The sequence below is a fragment of the Furipterus horrens genome, unplaced genomic scaffold (assembly GCF_987537825.1).
Source record: "Furipterus horrens unplaced genomic scaffold, mFurHor1.1.pri manual_scaffold_2, whole genome shotgun sequence".
Classification (NCBI taxonomy): domain Eukaryota; kingdom Metazoa; phylum Chordata; class Mammalia; order Chiroptera; family Furipteridae; genus Furipterus; species Furipterus horrens.
In genome coordinates, this window is record NW_028327172.1 from 105,324,350 (window position 1) to 105,340,240 (window position 15,891).

Genomic DNA, 15,891 nt, shown 5'->3' on the forward strand with positions numbered 1-15,891 from the left:
TTCCTCCTCTTGCTTCCCTGCACCCTGCCCCTCCCTTCCCCCACATTCAATCCCCACTCAGTTGCCCATGTCCGTGGGTCATTTATACATGTTCTTTGACTTGACCCTTCCCCTTCTAACCCCCTTCTCTCCCTCCCCCCTCCCCCCTTGTTACTGTTAGTCTACTTCTTGTTTACATAGCTCTGGTTCAATTTTGCTCATTTGTTTGTGTTGTTCATTAGTTTCCTGTAATAGGTGACAGCATAAGGTATTTTTATTTCGTTGCCTGGCTTATTTCGCTAAGCATAATTCTCTCTAGTTCCATCCATGTTGTTGCAAATGGTAGAAGTTCCTTCTTTCTTTCTGCTGCATAGTACTCCATTGTGTAAATGTACCACAGTTTTTTGATCCACTCATCTACAGATGGGCATTTAGGTTGTTTCCAGCACTTGGCTATTGTAAATAGTGCTGCTATGAACATCGGGGTGCATAGGTTCTTTTGAATTGGTGTTTCAGGATTTTTCGGATATAATCCTAGCAATGGAATTGCTGGTTCAAAAGGCAGTTCCATTTTTAGTTTTTTGAGGAAATTCCAAACTGTTTTCCATAGTGGCTGCACCAGTCTGCATTCCCACCAGCAATGCACCAGAGTTCCCATTTCTCCGCATCTTCTCCAGCACAAGTTGTTTGTTGATTTGTTGATGATGGCCATTCTGACTGGTGTGAGGTGGTATCTCATTGTGGTTTTTATTTGCATCTCTCTGATGGCTAGTGATGTTGAGCATACTTTCATATGTCTATGGGCCCTCTGTATGTCCTCTTTGGAGAAGTGTTTGTTCAGGTCCTTTGCCCATTTTTTAATTGGGTTCTCTGTCTTCTTGGTGTTGAGTCATATAAGTTCTTTATATATTTTGGAGATCAATCTCTTGTCTGAGATGTCATTGGCGAATATATTTTCCCATATGGTTGGTTTCCTTTTGATCTTGCTGATGTTTTCTTTAGCTGAGCAGAAACTTTTTAGTTTGATGTAGTCCCATTTGTTTATTCTTTCCTTTATTTCCCTTGCCTTAGGAGATATATCAGTGAAAATGTTGCTACGTGGGATATCTGAAATTTTCCTGCCTGTTTTTTCCTCTAGGACTTTTATGGTATCACGGCTTACGTTTAAGTCTTTGATCCATTTTGAGTTTATTCTGGTGTATGGTGTAAGTTGGTTGTCTAGTTTCATTTTTTTGCATGTCCTTGTCCAGTTCTCCCAACACCATTTGTTGAAGAGGTTCTTTTCACTCCATTTGATGTTCTTTCCCCCTTTGTCAAATATTAGTTGACCATATGAACCTGGGTTTATTTCCGGGCTCTCAATTCTGTTTCATTGTTCTATATGTCTGTTCTTATGCCAGTACCAGACTGTTTTGATTACCATGGCCTTCAAGTATAGTTTGATATCAGGTATTGTGATTCCTCCTACTGTGTTCTTCCTCAAAATTGCTGTGGCTATTCAGGCTCTTTTTTGGTTCCATATAAATTTTTGAAGTATTTGTTCTAGGTCTGTGGAATATGTTGCTGGTATTTTAATAAGGATTGCATTGAATCTATAAATTGCTTTGGGTAGTATGGACATTTTAATGATGTTGATTCTTCCCATCCATGAGCATGGTATATGCTTCCACTTATTTGTATCTTCTTTAATTTCTTTCTTCAGTGTTATGTAGTTTTCTGTGTACAGGTCTTTTACCTCCTTGGTTAAGTTTATTCCTATGTATTTTATTTTTCTTGTTGCTATGGTAAATGGGATTTTTCTTTCAGTTTTTATCTCTGAGTTTTTACTGTTGGTGTATAAAAATGCCTTCAATTTCTTAATATTGACTTTGTATCCTGCTATTTTGCCGAATTCACTTATTAGGTCACGTAGTTTTTTTGTAAAGTCTATAGGGTTTTCTATGTACACTATCATCTCATCTGCAATAATGAGAGTTTTACTTCCTCTTTTCCAATTTGGATGCCTTTTATTTCTCTTTCTTGTCTGATTGCTGTGGCTAGAACTTCCAAGACTATGTTGAATAGGAGTGGAGAGAGCGGACATCCTTGTCTTGTTTCTGATCTCAGGGGGAATGCTCTCAGTTTTTGCCCATTGAGTATGATGTTGGCTTCAGGTTTCTCATATATGGCCTTTATTTGTTGAGGTATGCTCCCTCTATTCCCATTTTGCTGAGAGTTTTAATCATAAATGGGTGTTGTACTTTATCAAATGCGTTTTCTGCATCTGTTGATATGATCATGTGGTTTTTGTCTTTCATTTTGTTTATGTGGTGTATTACGTTTATTTATTTGCGAATATTAAACCATCTTTGCATCCCTGGGATGAATCCCATTTGATCATGGTGTATGATCTTTCTAATGTGTTGCTGGATCCTGTTTGCCAATATTTTGTTGAGGATTTTAGCATCTATGTTCATCAGCGATATTGGCCTGTAGTTTTCTTTCTTTGTTGTGTCTTGACCTGGTTTTGGAATTAGGGTTATACTGGCTTCATAGAACGAGTTTGAGAGTCTTCCCTCTTCTTGTATCTTTAGGAATAGTCTGAGGAGGATAGGAGTTAGTTCTTTCCTAAATGTTTTGTAGAATTCACTTGTGAAGCCATCCGGTCCAGGGCTTTTGTGTGCTGGGAGTTTTATGATTACTGCTTCAATTTCACTAGCTGTTATTGGTCTATTCAGACTTTCTGCTTCTTCTTGATTCAGTTTGGGAAGACTATAGGTTTCCAGGAATTTGTCCATTTCCTCTAGGTTGTCAAATTTCTTGCCATACAATTGTTCGTAATAATTTCTTACAATCCTTTCTATTTCTGTTGTATCAGTTGTGATTTCTCCTCGTTCGTTTCTGATTTTATTTATTTGGGTTCTCTCTCTTTTTTTCTTGATGAGCCTGGTTAAAGGCTTGTCAATTTTTTTTTTCATTTTTTTAATGTGTTTTATTGATTATAATATTACATTTGTGCCAATTTCCCTTCCCTCTGCTCCCCTCCACCCGGTGGCCCCTCTCCCTCCAGTTGTCCCCCCCTTTTAGATCATGTCCATTAGTTGTGCATACAGTTCTTCTCAACCTCTCTCTGTCTATTCCATTCCCTCCTACCATGATCCTTAATTCCTATAACATCTCCCTCCCTCTCCCCATTCCCCCTCCCTGTTGACCTCCCCCCAATATGTTCCCCGTACCTATAGTTCTTTTTCCACTTTCGTTGCCTGTTTAGTTTTGCCTTTGTTTCAATTCCCTAGCTTCTGTTGTTTCTTGTGATGCAGTTTTCATTTTAGATTTCATTGTCTTGATCCTCCTTTTTCTAAACCAGTCCCTTTAACATCTCATATAACAGTGGTTTGGATCTAATGAACTCTTTCAGTTTTATTTTGTCCTGGAAACACTTTCTCTGTCCTTCTATTCTGAATGACAATTTCGCTGGATAGAGTATTCGTGGTTGTAGGTTTTGGATTTTCATTACTTTGAATATTTCTTGCCAGTCCCTTCTTGCCTGCAGGGTCTCCCTTGAGAAGTCAGCTGATAGTCTAATTGGGACCCTTTTGTACATAATTCTTTTCTTCTCTCTTGCTGCTTTTAAGATTCTCTCTTTATCTTTAATTTTTGACATTTTGATTATAATGTGTCTTGGAGTGGTTCTCCCTGGGTCCAGTTTTTTTTTGGAACTCTCTGTGCTTCCTGGACCTGTAAGTCTATTTCCTTCCCCAAGTCTGGGAAGTTCTCCTTTATTATATTTTCACTCAATTTTTCAAGTTCTAGTTCATCTTCCTCGCTCTCTGGCAAACCAATGATTCTTATGTTGGGCCTTTTATAGCTGTCCCAGAGGTTTCTGATCCTCTCATCGTTGCTTCCCATTTCCTCTCTCTGCATTGGTTGACTGCTTGTTCCTTCTCCATATTCCAGTTTGTTGAAATGAACTCTGGATTTTTTTTCCTCACCATCTGTCTCGTATGTGGTTTTGTTCCTTTCGTTATGAGTGTTTTTCGCTTCTTTCTCGTCTTTTTCCAGATCTTTTGTGAATTCTGTAAGCCACCTGATAACAATGGCCCAGAACTGAGCATCTGACAGGTTTCTTATCTGTTCATCTGTCAGGTTCTCCATCTGTTGCCTGGTGAGCTGTGCCACCGGGATTTCTATAGTTGTCTGCCTCATTTTGACAGATGCGTTTTGTTTTCTTGGGCCGGCTGTAGGGCGCAGTGCCTGTGTACTCGTAATGACCCAGCGACTGGCGCCGTTCAGCAACCTTTATTGCTGTGCCGTGGTGCTTTGTCGTCACAATCCAGCGACCAGTGCCTGTCCACGACCTATTTCGCAGCCCTGTGGCGCTTTCTTTGGGGGCGGGGGTCCAAGATGGATTCACACAGTTATTCCGCTAGGAGACCGGGATCCGTCCTCCCGCCCCCCTGGGCCTCACTGTTCAAGGCGATGTGGTGGCTGCTTTCCCCAGCATTGGGGTCGCGAGCTGCCGGGGGTTCGACTGCAGCCAGGATTGTTCTCCCTGCTGCTGGGATTGTTCTCCCCGCCGCTGTCCCAGGTGCGACCTCAAACAGCGCCGCCCCCTTTCGCTCTTACCTGCCCAAAGGGTGCCGCTGGTTTGTAACTTCATATGTTGGGCTTCCGTGTAGTTTTATTTTCTGGAATTTCTAGTTATCCTTTGTTTTGAAGTAGTTGTATTCCTCTCTAGTTGTAGAGGGAGACCTAGCGCGTCCGTCTAAGCCTCCATCTTGGCCGGAAGTCAAAGGCTTGTCAATTTTGTTTATCTTTTCAAAGAACCAGCTCCTACTTTTGTTGATCTTTTGAATTGTTAGTTTAGTCTCTATGTCATTTAATTGTGCTCTGATCTTGATGATTTCCTTCCTTCTACTTGATCTGGCCTTTGCTTGTTGTTCTTCCTCTAGTTCTTGTAGCTGTAGGGTTAAATTTTTTATTAGAGATTCTTCTAGCTTTTTTAGGTAGGCCTGTATTGCTATGAACTTTCCTCTCAGGACTGCTTTCGCTGTATCCCATAGGTTTTGGGTTGTTGTGCGTTCATTATCATTAGTTTCCAGAAACTTTTTGATTTCTTCCTTGATGTCATTGTTAACCCATTCATTATTTAATAGCATGTTATTCATTCTCCATGAGTTTGAATGTTTTTGAGTTTTTTCCTTGAGGTTGATTTCCAGTTTTAAGCCATTGTGATCTGAGAAGATGCTTGATATAATTTCAATTTTCTTGAATTTGTTGAGGCTTGTTTTGTGTCCTACCATGTGGTCTATCTTTGAAAATGTGCCATGTGCATTTGAGAAGAATGTATATTTAGCTTCTTTGGGGTGAAAACTTCTATATATATCAACCATGTCCATTTGCTCTAGAGTGTTGTTCAGTGCCTCAATATCTTTGGTGTTTCTTTGCTTCGAAGATCTGTCCATTGTTGACAATGGGGTGTTAAAGTCCCCTGTTATGAGTGTGTTACTGTCTATATCTTTCTTGGAGTCTTTCAAAATTTTCCTTACATATTTGGGTGCTCCTAAGTTGGGTGCATATATATTTATAAAGGTTATATCTTCTTGATGGATTTTTCCCTTAAGTATTATGAAATGCCCTTCTTTGTCTTTTTTTATGGACTTTGCTGTGAAATCTGTTTTGTCTGATATAAGTATTGCTACCCCAGCTTTTTTTTTCATGTCCATTTGCTTGAAATACTTTTTTCCATTTCTTTACTTTCAGTCAGTGTAGCTCTTTTGTTCTAAGGTGGGTCTCTTGTAGACAGCATTTATGTGGGTCATCCTTTCTAATCCATTCAGCTACCCTATGTCTTTTAATTGGAGCGTTTAATCCATTTACATTTAAGGTTATTACCAATAAGTACTTATTCATTGTCATTTTTCCCCTTTGTACTCGTGTTCTTCTCTGTCTCTCTCTGTTTCTTTATCTTCTTAAAGCAGACCCTTTAGCATCTCTTGCATTGCTGGTTTGGTGGAGATGTATTCTTTTAGCCTTCTTTTGTCTTGGAAGCTCCTTATTTCACCCTCCATTTTGAATGAGAGCTTTGCTGGGTAGAGTATTCTAGGTTGTAGGCCTTTATTTTTCATTGCTTGGAATATTTTTTGCCATTCCCTTCTGGCTTGTAGTGTTTCTGCTGAGAAATCTGATGATAGCCTTATTGGAGCTCCCTTGTATGTTATTAGTTGTTTCTCTCTTGCTGCTTTTAGGATTCTCTCTTTGTCTTGGAATGTTGCCATTTTAATTATGATGTGTCTTGAAGTGGGCCTGTCGGGGTTCATCTTCATTGGGACCCTCTGTGCTTCCTGGACTTGCGTGACTCTTTCTCTCCTCATGTTAGGAAAGTTTTCTGTCATTAGTTTTTCAAAGAGGTTTTCTATCCCTTGCTCTTCTTCTTCTCCTTCTGGAATTCCTGTGATACAGATATTATTATGTTTCATGTTGTCCTGCAGCTGTCTTAGAACCTCTTCAGTCTTGTTCAGTCTTTTTTCATTTTGTTGCATTGTCTGGGAGTTTTTGTGTACGTTGTCCTCCAGCTCGCTGATCCGATCTTCTGCTTCCTCTAGCCTGCTTTTAATTCCTTCTACTGTGTTCTTCAATTCAGAGATCGTATTCTTCATTTCCTCCTGGCTCTTATTGATAGCTTCTATGTCCTTTTTCATGCTCGTGTAATTCTCTGTAAGTTCCTTGTAGTTTTTCTGGAGTTCCTTGTAGTTTCCCTGGAGTTCTTTGTAGTTTCCACTGAGCTCATTCAGCTTCTCCATAATCCATGTTTTGAATTCCATATCTGATATTTTGCTCCCCTCTATTTCATTTAGCACTCTCTCTGGGGTTCAGCCTTTCCTTTTGATGGGGGGTTGTTTCTCTGTCTCCCCATTTTTGTGATTCCTATTGTTTGTTGCTGCTTCTTAGAATGATCTGCACTTCCTGGATCTGCCTCTGGTAGCGTCAGATCATGTACCAGTCTGGCCCTAGGCAGCCTATTGGAGACTTCCAGGGATCTACTGCCTTTGTCTTCTTTAGTTGTTAATCTACTCAATCTGTGATTAGCCATCAGGCTTAAGGACCGTGGATGTTGCAGCTTAATTCCTGTAGGCAGGGCTTTTATTTCCCCTTAGTCTGACGGCACTTGGAGGGGAATGGTCTGTCTGCTGTACTGGGGCTGAGTCAGCACTGGCTGGTCCTGGGAGGAGGTTAGTGTAGCTTCCACTTACTCCTCCGCCATCTTGGATCTCTGTCTGTGTTGTCCTTGATGTTATTTCTTTAATCTGTCTGGTTGTATTTCAGCTACTCTTTGGTGGGTCTTTTTCTCTGGTTAGTTGATTGGGAGTCACTCTGCCTACCTTGTCTTGAGATCTTTTGTGGAGGTGCTGCTAAAACATAATCACACAACCCAGACAAGAAACCCACACCCTCCAATATCTCACCCAACTACAATCTCACTATAGGTTGCAAATGAGCCCGTGTTAATATACTTGTGGAGATATTGGGACTCTTATTTCGTATGAGAAACAGAAAGGAGTTGTTTTAAATGAAGGAAGGGTAATTTTTGAGCGGGAGGTTGATAGAGTAATAATGTTAGCAATTGGGATGAAGGTTATGTAAGACAGCAATTAACATTTACACTGTATGTTTGAAAAGGAGGAGAGGGTTACAGTGTGGAGTGAGAAAATGGAAGTGTATAGTATTAGGATTATATAATTGGTATATGCTATATGTTTAGCGTGGGAGGAAAGATAGACACAACAGACATCCAGGCAGACAGACAGCCAGAAACTGAAGCAGAGGGCTGAGGAGGTTAGAAGGTAGGAAACAGATTGAGAAAGAATTGTTCAAGAATAAAAATACAGAGTAGAAAATAGCGAGAACAGGAAGGGAGAGAGGAAAGAGAGAGAGAAAGTAGAGAAGAGAAGGGTAGGAGAGAGAACGAAAGAAGAAGGGGAGGGAGAAGAGGGTGGACTGGATTAAAATTTTTAAAAAATATATTATAAAGAAATTAGGAGATTAAAACACGATATAAAATTGCAAGATAGAGAGAAAGAGAGAATATAGAGAAAGAAGAATAAGGGATGGGAAAGCAAGAGGATGGGGAGGGAAAGAACACGGAGGAGGGAAGGAAATCAAGAGGAAGAGGAGATATTAGGGAGGGAAAGATTGAAATTGAAGAGTTGACAAAAGATAGGATCAAGGAGAGAAATACAAGAGGGAGAGAAAGAAGTGAGGGGATGGGGTGGAAAGAGAGAAGGGGTAAGGGGAGGGTGAAGGGGGAGGGGAATAGATTAAGATTAAAATTTAAATATTAAAAGATTAGAATATAAAGTGTAATGGGGAGAGAGAAAGAAAGAGAGAAGAAAATATTTATAGGGAGAGAAGGAAAATAAGGGCAAGGGAGGAAAGAAAAACGAATGTGGACTGAAGGGGGACAAAATAAAGAAAGAAATTTAATAAAATTGGAAGTGCTTAGCACAGAGAAAGGAGAGAGAGAGAAAGGAAACGGAGGGAGGACGAGGATAAGGGTGTGGGAAGGGGATTAGAAGAAGGGAATAGGAAGGAAAGGGAGAGAACTTAAAATTAAAAAATTAACAAAGAATAGGATGCAGGGGAGACATGCTAAGGGGAGAGAAGGGAGGGAAGAGGAGGGGAGAAAAGGAGAGAGACTAAGAAAGGACGGGAGGGGCAGTTAGAGAGTGAGAAATAAAAGAATGAGAGGATTTTAACTCAATTCAACTTTTAGGCACAGTTTCTGGGTATTTTTGGTTTGTTTGTTTTTTGTTTTTCCTTCCTTCCTGAGTCCACCCCTATTCAAAATTCCATGGATTTCAAATCTTTTCTGGTTGGTTGGCTGGCTGTGGGAAGGTCCTGCTTGATTCTTGGATTGCGAGTCTTTTATTCGTGGGCCTACCACCGCTCTGCTGTGAGCTGCCTTTAGTTGTTCCCTCCTGATGCAGCCTCAGCCCTCCTCAGGCTTGTCCAGCTACTCCTTCCCACTGTTGGTCGAGCCTGTGCCTGCCAGCAATCCCCGCACTGCCTCCAGTCCTGTCTCTATTCCCAGGCTACAGCTTCTGCTCTCTTCCCTGTCTATATGCCTGCGCACCCTACCTCTCTCCCTGTCTCAAGACCGTCCCTTTGTTCTGCAGGACTCCGGCACAGTCGGTCAAAGCGCCGGGCCCAATGGCGCTCTCCTGTCCAGGGCCTCTCCCCTAGTCTGGAGCTCTGCAGTGGCTTTCCCGCATGAGCTCTTCTCCTTGCCCCCAAACTGTCTCTATTCCGAACTACAGCTTCCTCTGGCTTCCCTGTCTATAGGCCTGCACGCTCTATCTTCCTTCCTGCCCCAGCACCATCCCTTTGTTCTGCAGGATTCTAGTGTGGTCGGTCAGCACAGTGCTCTCCTACCCAGGAGCTCTCCGCCAGTCCGGAACTCCGCAGCAGCCTTTCCCTGCGGGCCCTTCTCCCCGCCCTAAAACCATCTCCACTCCAGAATCACTGCCTCCACTCTCTTCCCTACTTACACGCCCTGCGCATCCTATTTCTCTCCTAGCCCCAAACCCGCCTTTTGTTCTGTGAGATTCTAGCTCGATTGCTCAAAGCGCTGGGGGCATGCACTTTTCTCTTGCTCAGGAGCTCTCCCCCGGTCTGGAGTTCCACAGCAGCTTTTCTGTGCAGCCCGTCTCCTTGCCCCAGAACTGTCCCTTTGTTCTGTAGGGCCCTAGCGCAAGTGCTGCGCGAGCCCGGAATGCCGAGCTTTCGGTCGGAGGTTGCAGCTGAGGAGGTTTCTCTCTAGACTCAGATCACACAGTTTCTCCCAGTCCTGGTTGTTCACTGTTCTCTCACTCCTCTGGCTTTTTCAGCCGAATCCTCTCCCTAACTCCCTACAAGAATTCACTTATCGGTGTGCCCCTAGCAGGGGGAGCCTCCAAGCAGCTCTCGGCTAGTGAGCTCTCCGGCTTGGTACTGCAGACGCACCGAATGACTCAGCCTGCAGTGTGTGGTAATCCCCTCCACCCCCCTCCATGCTGCTCCCACGCTCTCCTCCCTGTTCATGCTATCGGGGATCCACACTCACTCAGTCACTCCTCTCCGCATTCGTTCCTGGAGTCTCTCCTTAACAGGAGTGAGCTGAGAACACTGCCCCTACTCCACCGCCATCTTCCCCTCCCTAATGTAATCATTTTGATGACCCACTATTAATAAACCAAAAGTCACACAGATGCTTAATTATTTTCTTTAGAAAATTTCCAAAAAGGGAATACTTGAATAAAAGGTAGGCATATAATTTTGACTTCTGATACAATGTTGACTTGTAGAACATCTGTGCCAGTTAGCACTCTCACCAGCAATGTATGAGAGTTTATCTCTAAAGTTTGCAACTACTTGCTTAAAGTTTCAGATTATCATACTGTTTAAGAAACAAATCTTAGCATTTCCATTTGAAAAACCAGCTGGGCTGAAAAGACACCAACACAAGTTGACTTTGTCCCTCCCAACCATGGTTTCCTGCAGCCTAGTGAGACGAGTGGACCGAATGGAGCACTCCATTGGCAGCATTGTGTCCAAGATTGACGCTGTGATAGTGAAGCTGGAGATCATGGAGCGGGCCAAACTGAAGAGAAGGGAAGTGCTGGGAAGATTGCTGGATGGAGTGGCCGAGGTAATGGTCCTGTGACATGGAAACATTATGGTAGTGTAATTCGTAACCCTTTTAATCACAGAGGTTTCTTTGTATCCTTAACTGCAGATGAGAGAATATTAAATAATAATATAGAGGTGTTAGTTTCTTAATACTCCACACACTGATAATCCTACCTTCACTTAAAATGAAAGAAATTACTGTAGTAACTGAAAATTGTTTTTATATGTTTGAAATCTCCAGGCTTACCTAATTATAAACAGATTATTTGATGACCAAATTTCCTAAGGGAATTTCTAAGTACAAGAATACATGTCAGTCTACATCTATCTTCCTGGTTTCTTTTTCCTGTTAGGATGAAAGACTGGGTCGAGACAGTGAAATCCACAGGGAACAGATGGAACGGCTGGTGCGTGAAGAGTTGGAACGCTGGGAATCTGATGATGCAGCTTCCCAAATAAGTCATGGTTTAGGCACTCCTGTGGGACTAAATGGTCAGCCCCGCCCCAGAAGCTCCCGCCCTTCCTCTTCTCAATCTACGGAAGGAATGGAAGGCGCAGGTGGAACCGGGAGTGCCAATATGCACGGGTAGCACGTGTTAGTAAATGTGTTCTAATAGTTGAAAAGGTGGCTGTCCTGAATTGCCATTGCAAGGATACTAAGTAAGTCCTCATATTCATTAATAGGTTCGTGGAACTCTGGCAAAATGAAGTATAATGAAGCCAGTTTTACCACAGGCTAGTTGAGATATACAAGAGTTACCCTAAAGCATTAACATTAATAATAAAACAATGTTATTCCAGGGCCTGCTGTATTTGCGGGGATATGCCCTGACCACCATATGAGTTGGTCTTTGTGACCAATCATTAATTTTTCTGCACTTTAATTTATTTTAGATGAACTTTGCCCATGGATTAAAGACAACTTTTTTACTTGGATAAGTAAATTAGGTGTAAATATTGAATACACACAAAAAAAATCTCTGTAAAGTCTAAGAAATGGTATGCTCACTTGGTACCATGACTGAGTCTTCTTAGTTGACAATGAAGTCACCTTTTGAGCAAAGGAGAACTGTCCAAAGGCTTCTGAGTTTCATTTTCAATCACAAAATCAGTATTGTCATTTTAGCCCAGTGTGTGAAGGGAAAGTAGTGGCATTCTTTCCCACTCAGGCTTGGCTTGTGGGCTTAATATACAGTGTTTGTTGTTGTTTGTTTTTAGTTTTTTTTTAAAAGGAAGGCACCCTTTATTTCAACTACCTTCCTGGGTAGTTGAAATTTTTCTAAAAGACAAGGTGGAAAAGAACTCCAAATAATAGAATGGGTATGTAATCATTGTGCTAGGGTTTATATGAATGAATGGTTAAGACAAATATTGAATTGTGTGTTTCTTTTTTTGTTATTTTATCATATCCAAGGTCTGTGGGAATAACTGTTTTACTTAATTTTTACACTACTTCTCTCTCATTTGAAATGAGCTGCATTAAACTGAAAGATCAGTTATGGGTTAAAATGTCATCTCTGACTTTAACACAGGAGAATTGGCACGAGTTTTCGCTAAATTTGACTATTTCTAATAATTAGTATAAATTTTACTCTATTCTCTTTCCCATGTGGCTCAACCTATTTCCAACTGAATTTAATGTAACTAATCCAGGAAGAGCCACTTCCTAAAATATTTAGTATATTCTGAAATTTTTAGCAAATGTGTTCATTTTAAACAAAAATTTAAGGCAGTTTTGAAACTCATGTAAACATATTATAAAACTAAAGTTTGAGTTTTATAGTTTTAAAAATACAGAATTCAAATACTCTTGACCTTGCATTTCAAACCTAGAATTCATACTCCAAATGGAGCTCAATTTTATGAAAAGGAGTTTGGGTATCAAAAGCCCATCTATTATCATAAGGTATCATCAGCCTGTGTTTGAGTTTGCAGCAGTTTTGTTTTTTGTTTGTTTTTTTCCACTGGGAGAGCATCTCACCAAATTTATGGGACTAAATCTATTTCTCGATAAAAAATAAAAATCTTACTTTTCTAAAGTGTTGAGTAAGTTGACCTCGTGAGAGCTAATGTGACAAGCAGGCGAGAATGCAGTGCTGGTAACTCACTTGAAGAACAATAGAAGAGAGGCCTGTTGTTTAATTCTGTATTTTAATTCCCATGTTGTTCATTTAATTGGTAGAATATGTCAGTCAAATCTTCAATGAAAACATGAGCAAACAAATCTTTCTAAGCTGGCTGCTATAGGACTGATACACATTGGGTTTCTTTAACAGTTATTTCCCATGGCTTCATCTCCATCTTTACTTATTTCAATATTCTATACAATGTACTTTATTACTAGGTACTAAAGTTTGCATTGCAGGAATAGTGAGCGTATGTATTGAATATTTATGTATGTGTACTGTGTTGTTACATGTAAACAAACTTCAATTTGAAGTGCAGCGATTATGTGGTATCCATGTGTATTGACCACGTGCCATGTATCAATTATGGTCACTAGAAAATCTTTTATAATACTGACTGTTATACCGTTTTTCATTTCACCTGTAAAATTATGTTACATATTTTTTCTTCTTTAGTCATGGAGAATTTCCTCCTCCATCCTCCCCTATCATCTTCCCCCTTATATTAATGTCATTAAGAAGATGTTACATATGCAGGTCTCTCTTAATGATCATGAATTTCATTAATGTGTAATACTGAGCACTTTACTGCCTAATAAAAACTTGATATAAAAACAATTGTAAGAGTTGTCTGTTTCAAAGTAGGAGCAGTTGGGCAATTTACCCTGTATCACAAGACTAATATTGTAGCAAAGACTTAGATTTCAAAAAAGTCCCTTTTTATGTCCAAAAACAATATGAATGACACATTACTTCTTCAATATATATATCTCTAATAAATTATTCTGCTCTTTGTGTAGTATATCCTAGTGTGCAGCCACCACAGTTTACTTCTGCATTCTTATAGTTAATGGTTAGCTCTACTATTTCTATTTAAAAATCTTTGTACATAATTCCCTTTTTGACTTTGACTTTTCATGATTCCTTGTAGGGGACAGCTCCTTGTGGTTTCGGGAATTATAGCCCAAGCCATGAGCCAGTCCCCCCCCCCACCCCCCAAAGAGGCCTTTAAGTCTCAATGGAAAACCGAGAAGGCCTATGAGGCAGACAGGACCAAAGGCCACTCAGAGAGTTCCCACAGGAACTGGGTTTAAAGAATGCATATATGCTTTGGAGCTTGTTCTGCTTTTCTTATCTTTTAGTTAACTATAAATAATCTGTAGCAAAGAATGTATGAAACCTTGCACCTAATGCCAGTGTGGTGTCAAAATGTTTAAGAAACCTTGACACAGACTGGTCACTGTGTTCTCTATATTGATATCTATACTCAGTAATTGTCAACTATAATCCAGGTGCCTAAAAGCTAATTATGATTTATGAATTTTGACCTTGTGTCTTCCATGCATACCTTTCTCAATAAAAGGCATGGGGAATGGAAATCTTGTGCTCTTCTCCCTTAGGGAGATTAGCCACTTCCCATCCCTCCAGACAAAATATAGTGTCCTAGATAAATTTGTTTCTCCGCCATAGTCCTGAAAGCTCTGCGGTACAGAGAGTTTCCAAATGAGCCGGGACATTGAAGGCAACACAGCCTCAATTCCTCAGTGGGTATATAACAGGAGTTGAGTGCCAGGTCCTAGGCATACAAATATTTAATTTTACCCAAAACTGTAAGGTTGCCCTTCAGAATAACGGCACCAGTCTACCATCCTACTATGTGCATGTGAGTACCACTTTTATCCGTTCCCACACCAGCTTTGGTGCCATTCAGTGCCCTAATCTTTGTAAATGGGTTGCTTTTAAAGTGAGGTCTCATTTTATTTTGCATTTATCTGATTCCTGATAAGTTAAGCATTCCCTCATAGACTCAACATTTGAGTTTCCCTTTTTGTAAATTTCCTAATAAACCCTTTAAAACCTTACACTTTGATCTAATGGGAAACAACTATGTTGTTCACTGCCTATTTCCCTCTTGGTCAAGGTCTTTTTGTTGATCTACAAAATTTTCTCCTCTGGTTTAAGTATTTATTAATCCCTTATCAGTTGTGGACTCTGTTGATAATCTCTCATCCCATTGACAATTTTGTCAATGTTTCCTAGTTTTTTTATATAGCAAAATCAGTTGATTCATTTTGCTTTACTGAGTTTGGGACTATCACACAGACCTTTTTAAGACAAACTTTTATCTATTAAACTTACAGTCTTAACTTTCACATTTAACACATGTTAGGAGTAACACTGCATAAGATCCATCGGTATTTTTCTCCATATAATGAAATGGTTTTATCAACACTCTATTAAATAAGTCTTTTCTTTACTATAACAGTTCTTGATGTCACTAATATATTTCAGGCTCATGTAAATATGTGTTGTTTTTTACAAACACTTCAGTTGTTTCATGGATTTCTAAATGTTTCTGCATAACAATTTTTATTAATACAACTTTGTATGTCATCATATGTGGTAAATTCATATGTGCTTTCCTCTTGGCCCTGTTTTGTTTTGTTTTTTTGCAAAATGGACCAAGCTATTTTTGTGAAACTATTATTCCATATCAATGTACTGGAATAAGTTTGATGTGTTCATGGGAATGAGGGGTGGAGGAAGACATCGCACTGAAATTTAATTGGAATTGCATTGAGTTTATTGATTAGTTTGGGGAGAACTGACATAATATCAAAAAAACATGTATTCAGAACTTCCTTAATTTCCTTTAAGTGTTTCTTAAATTTTTTAAAAGATTTACATATTCTTTAATATGGTTTTATTGTTACTATGAACAAAATCTTGTCTTCCATCCTATTTTTCTAGTTGGTTATTGCTGATATAGAGGTAAATTTCTAATTCTTTTAATCCTCACCTGAGGACATTATATTTTTTCATTGTTTTTAGAAAGAAAGGAAAGGAAGAGAGAGAGAGAGAGAGAGAGAGAGAGAGAAAGATGTGAGGGGTAAAACATTGATTGGTTGCCTTCACATGCACCCCGACCAGGGACTGAACCCACACACAACCTAGGTATGTGCTCTGACCAGGAATTGAACCAGCAACCCTTTGGTGTATGGGACGACACTCCAACCAACTGAGCCAAACCGACCAGAGCACTGATTTTTTTATAAATTAATTTTATATACTACACTTGTTGAACTCCTTTGCTAGCTCTAGATTCTCTATTGATTCTTTGGGTTTTCTTTGTAGAAGA

The 15,891-nt window shown here is 40.0% G+C and overlaps 1 protein-coding gene across 1 annotated transcript in view; it reads left to right on the plus strand.

Moving 5' to 3' along the window:
* Window positions 1–12,535, plus strand: part of PKD2 (polycystin 2, transient receptor potential cation channel) — a 77,003-nt gene extending 64,468 nt beyond the window's left edge. Inside the window, exons 14-15 of the mRNA XM_090266283.1 lie at window positions 10,498–10,645; window positions 10,980–12,535. Of these exons, the coding sequence (XP_090122409.1) occupies window positions 10,498–10,645; window positions 10,980–11,216 (385 nt within the window). The 3' untranslated portion in view covers window positions 11,217–12,535. The remainder of the gene's footprint in view (window positions 1–10,497; window positions 10,646–10,979) is intronic.
* Window positions 12,536–15,891: the final 3,356 nt, after the last annotated feature.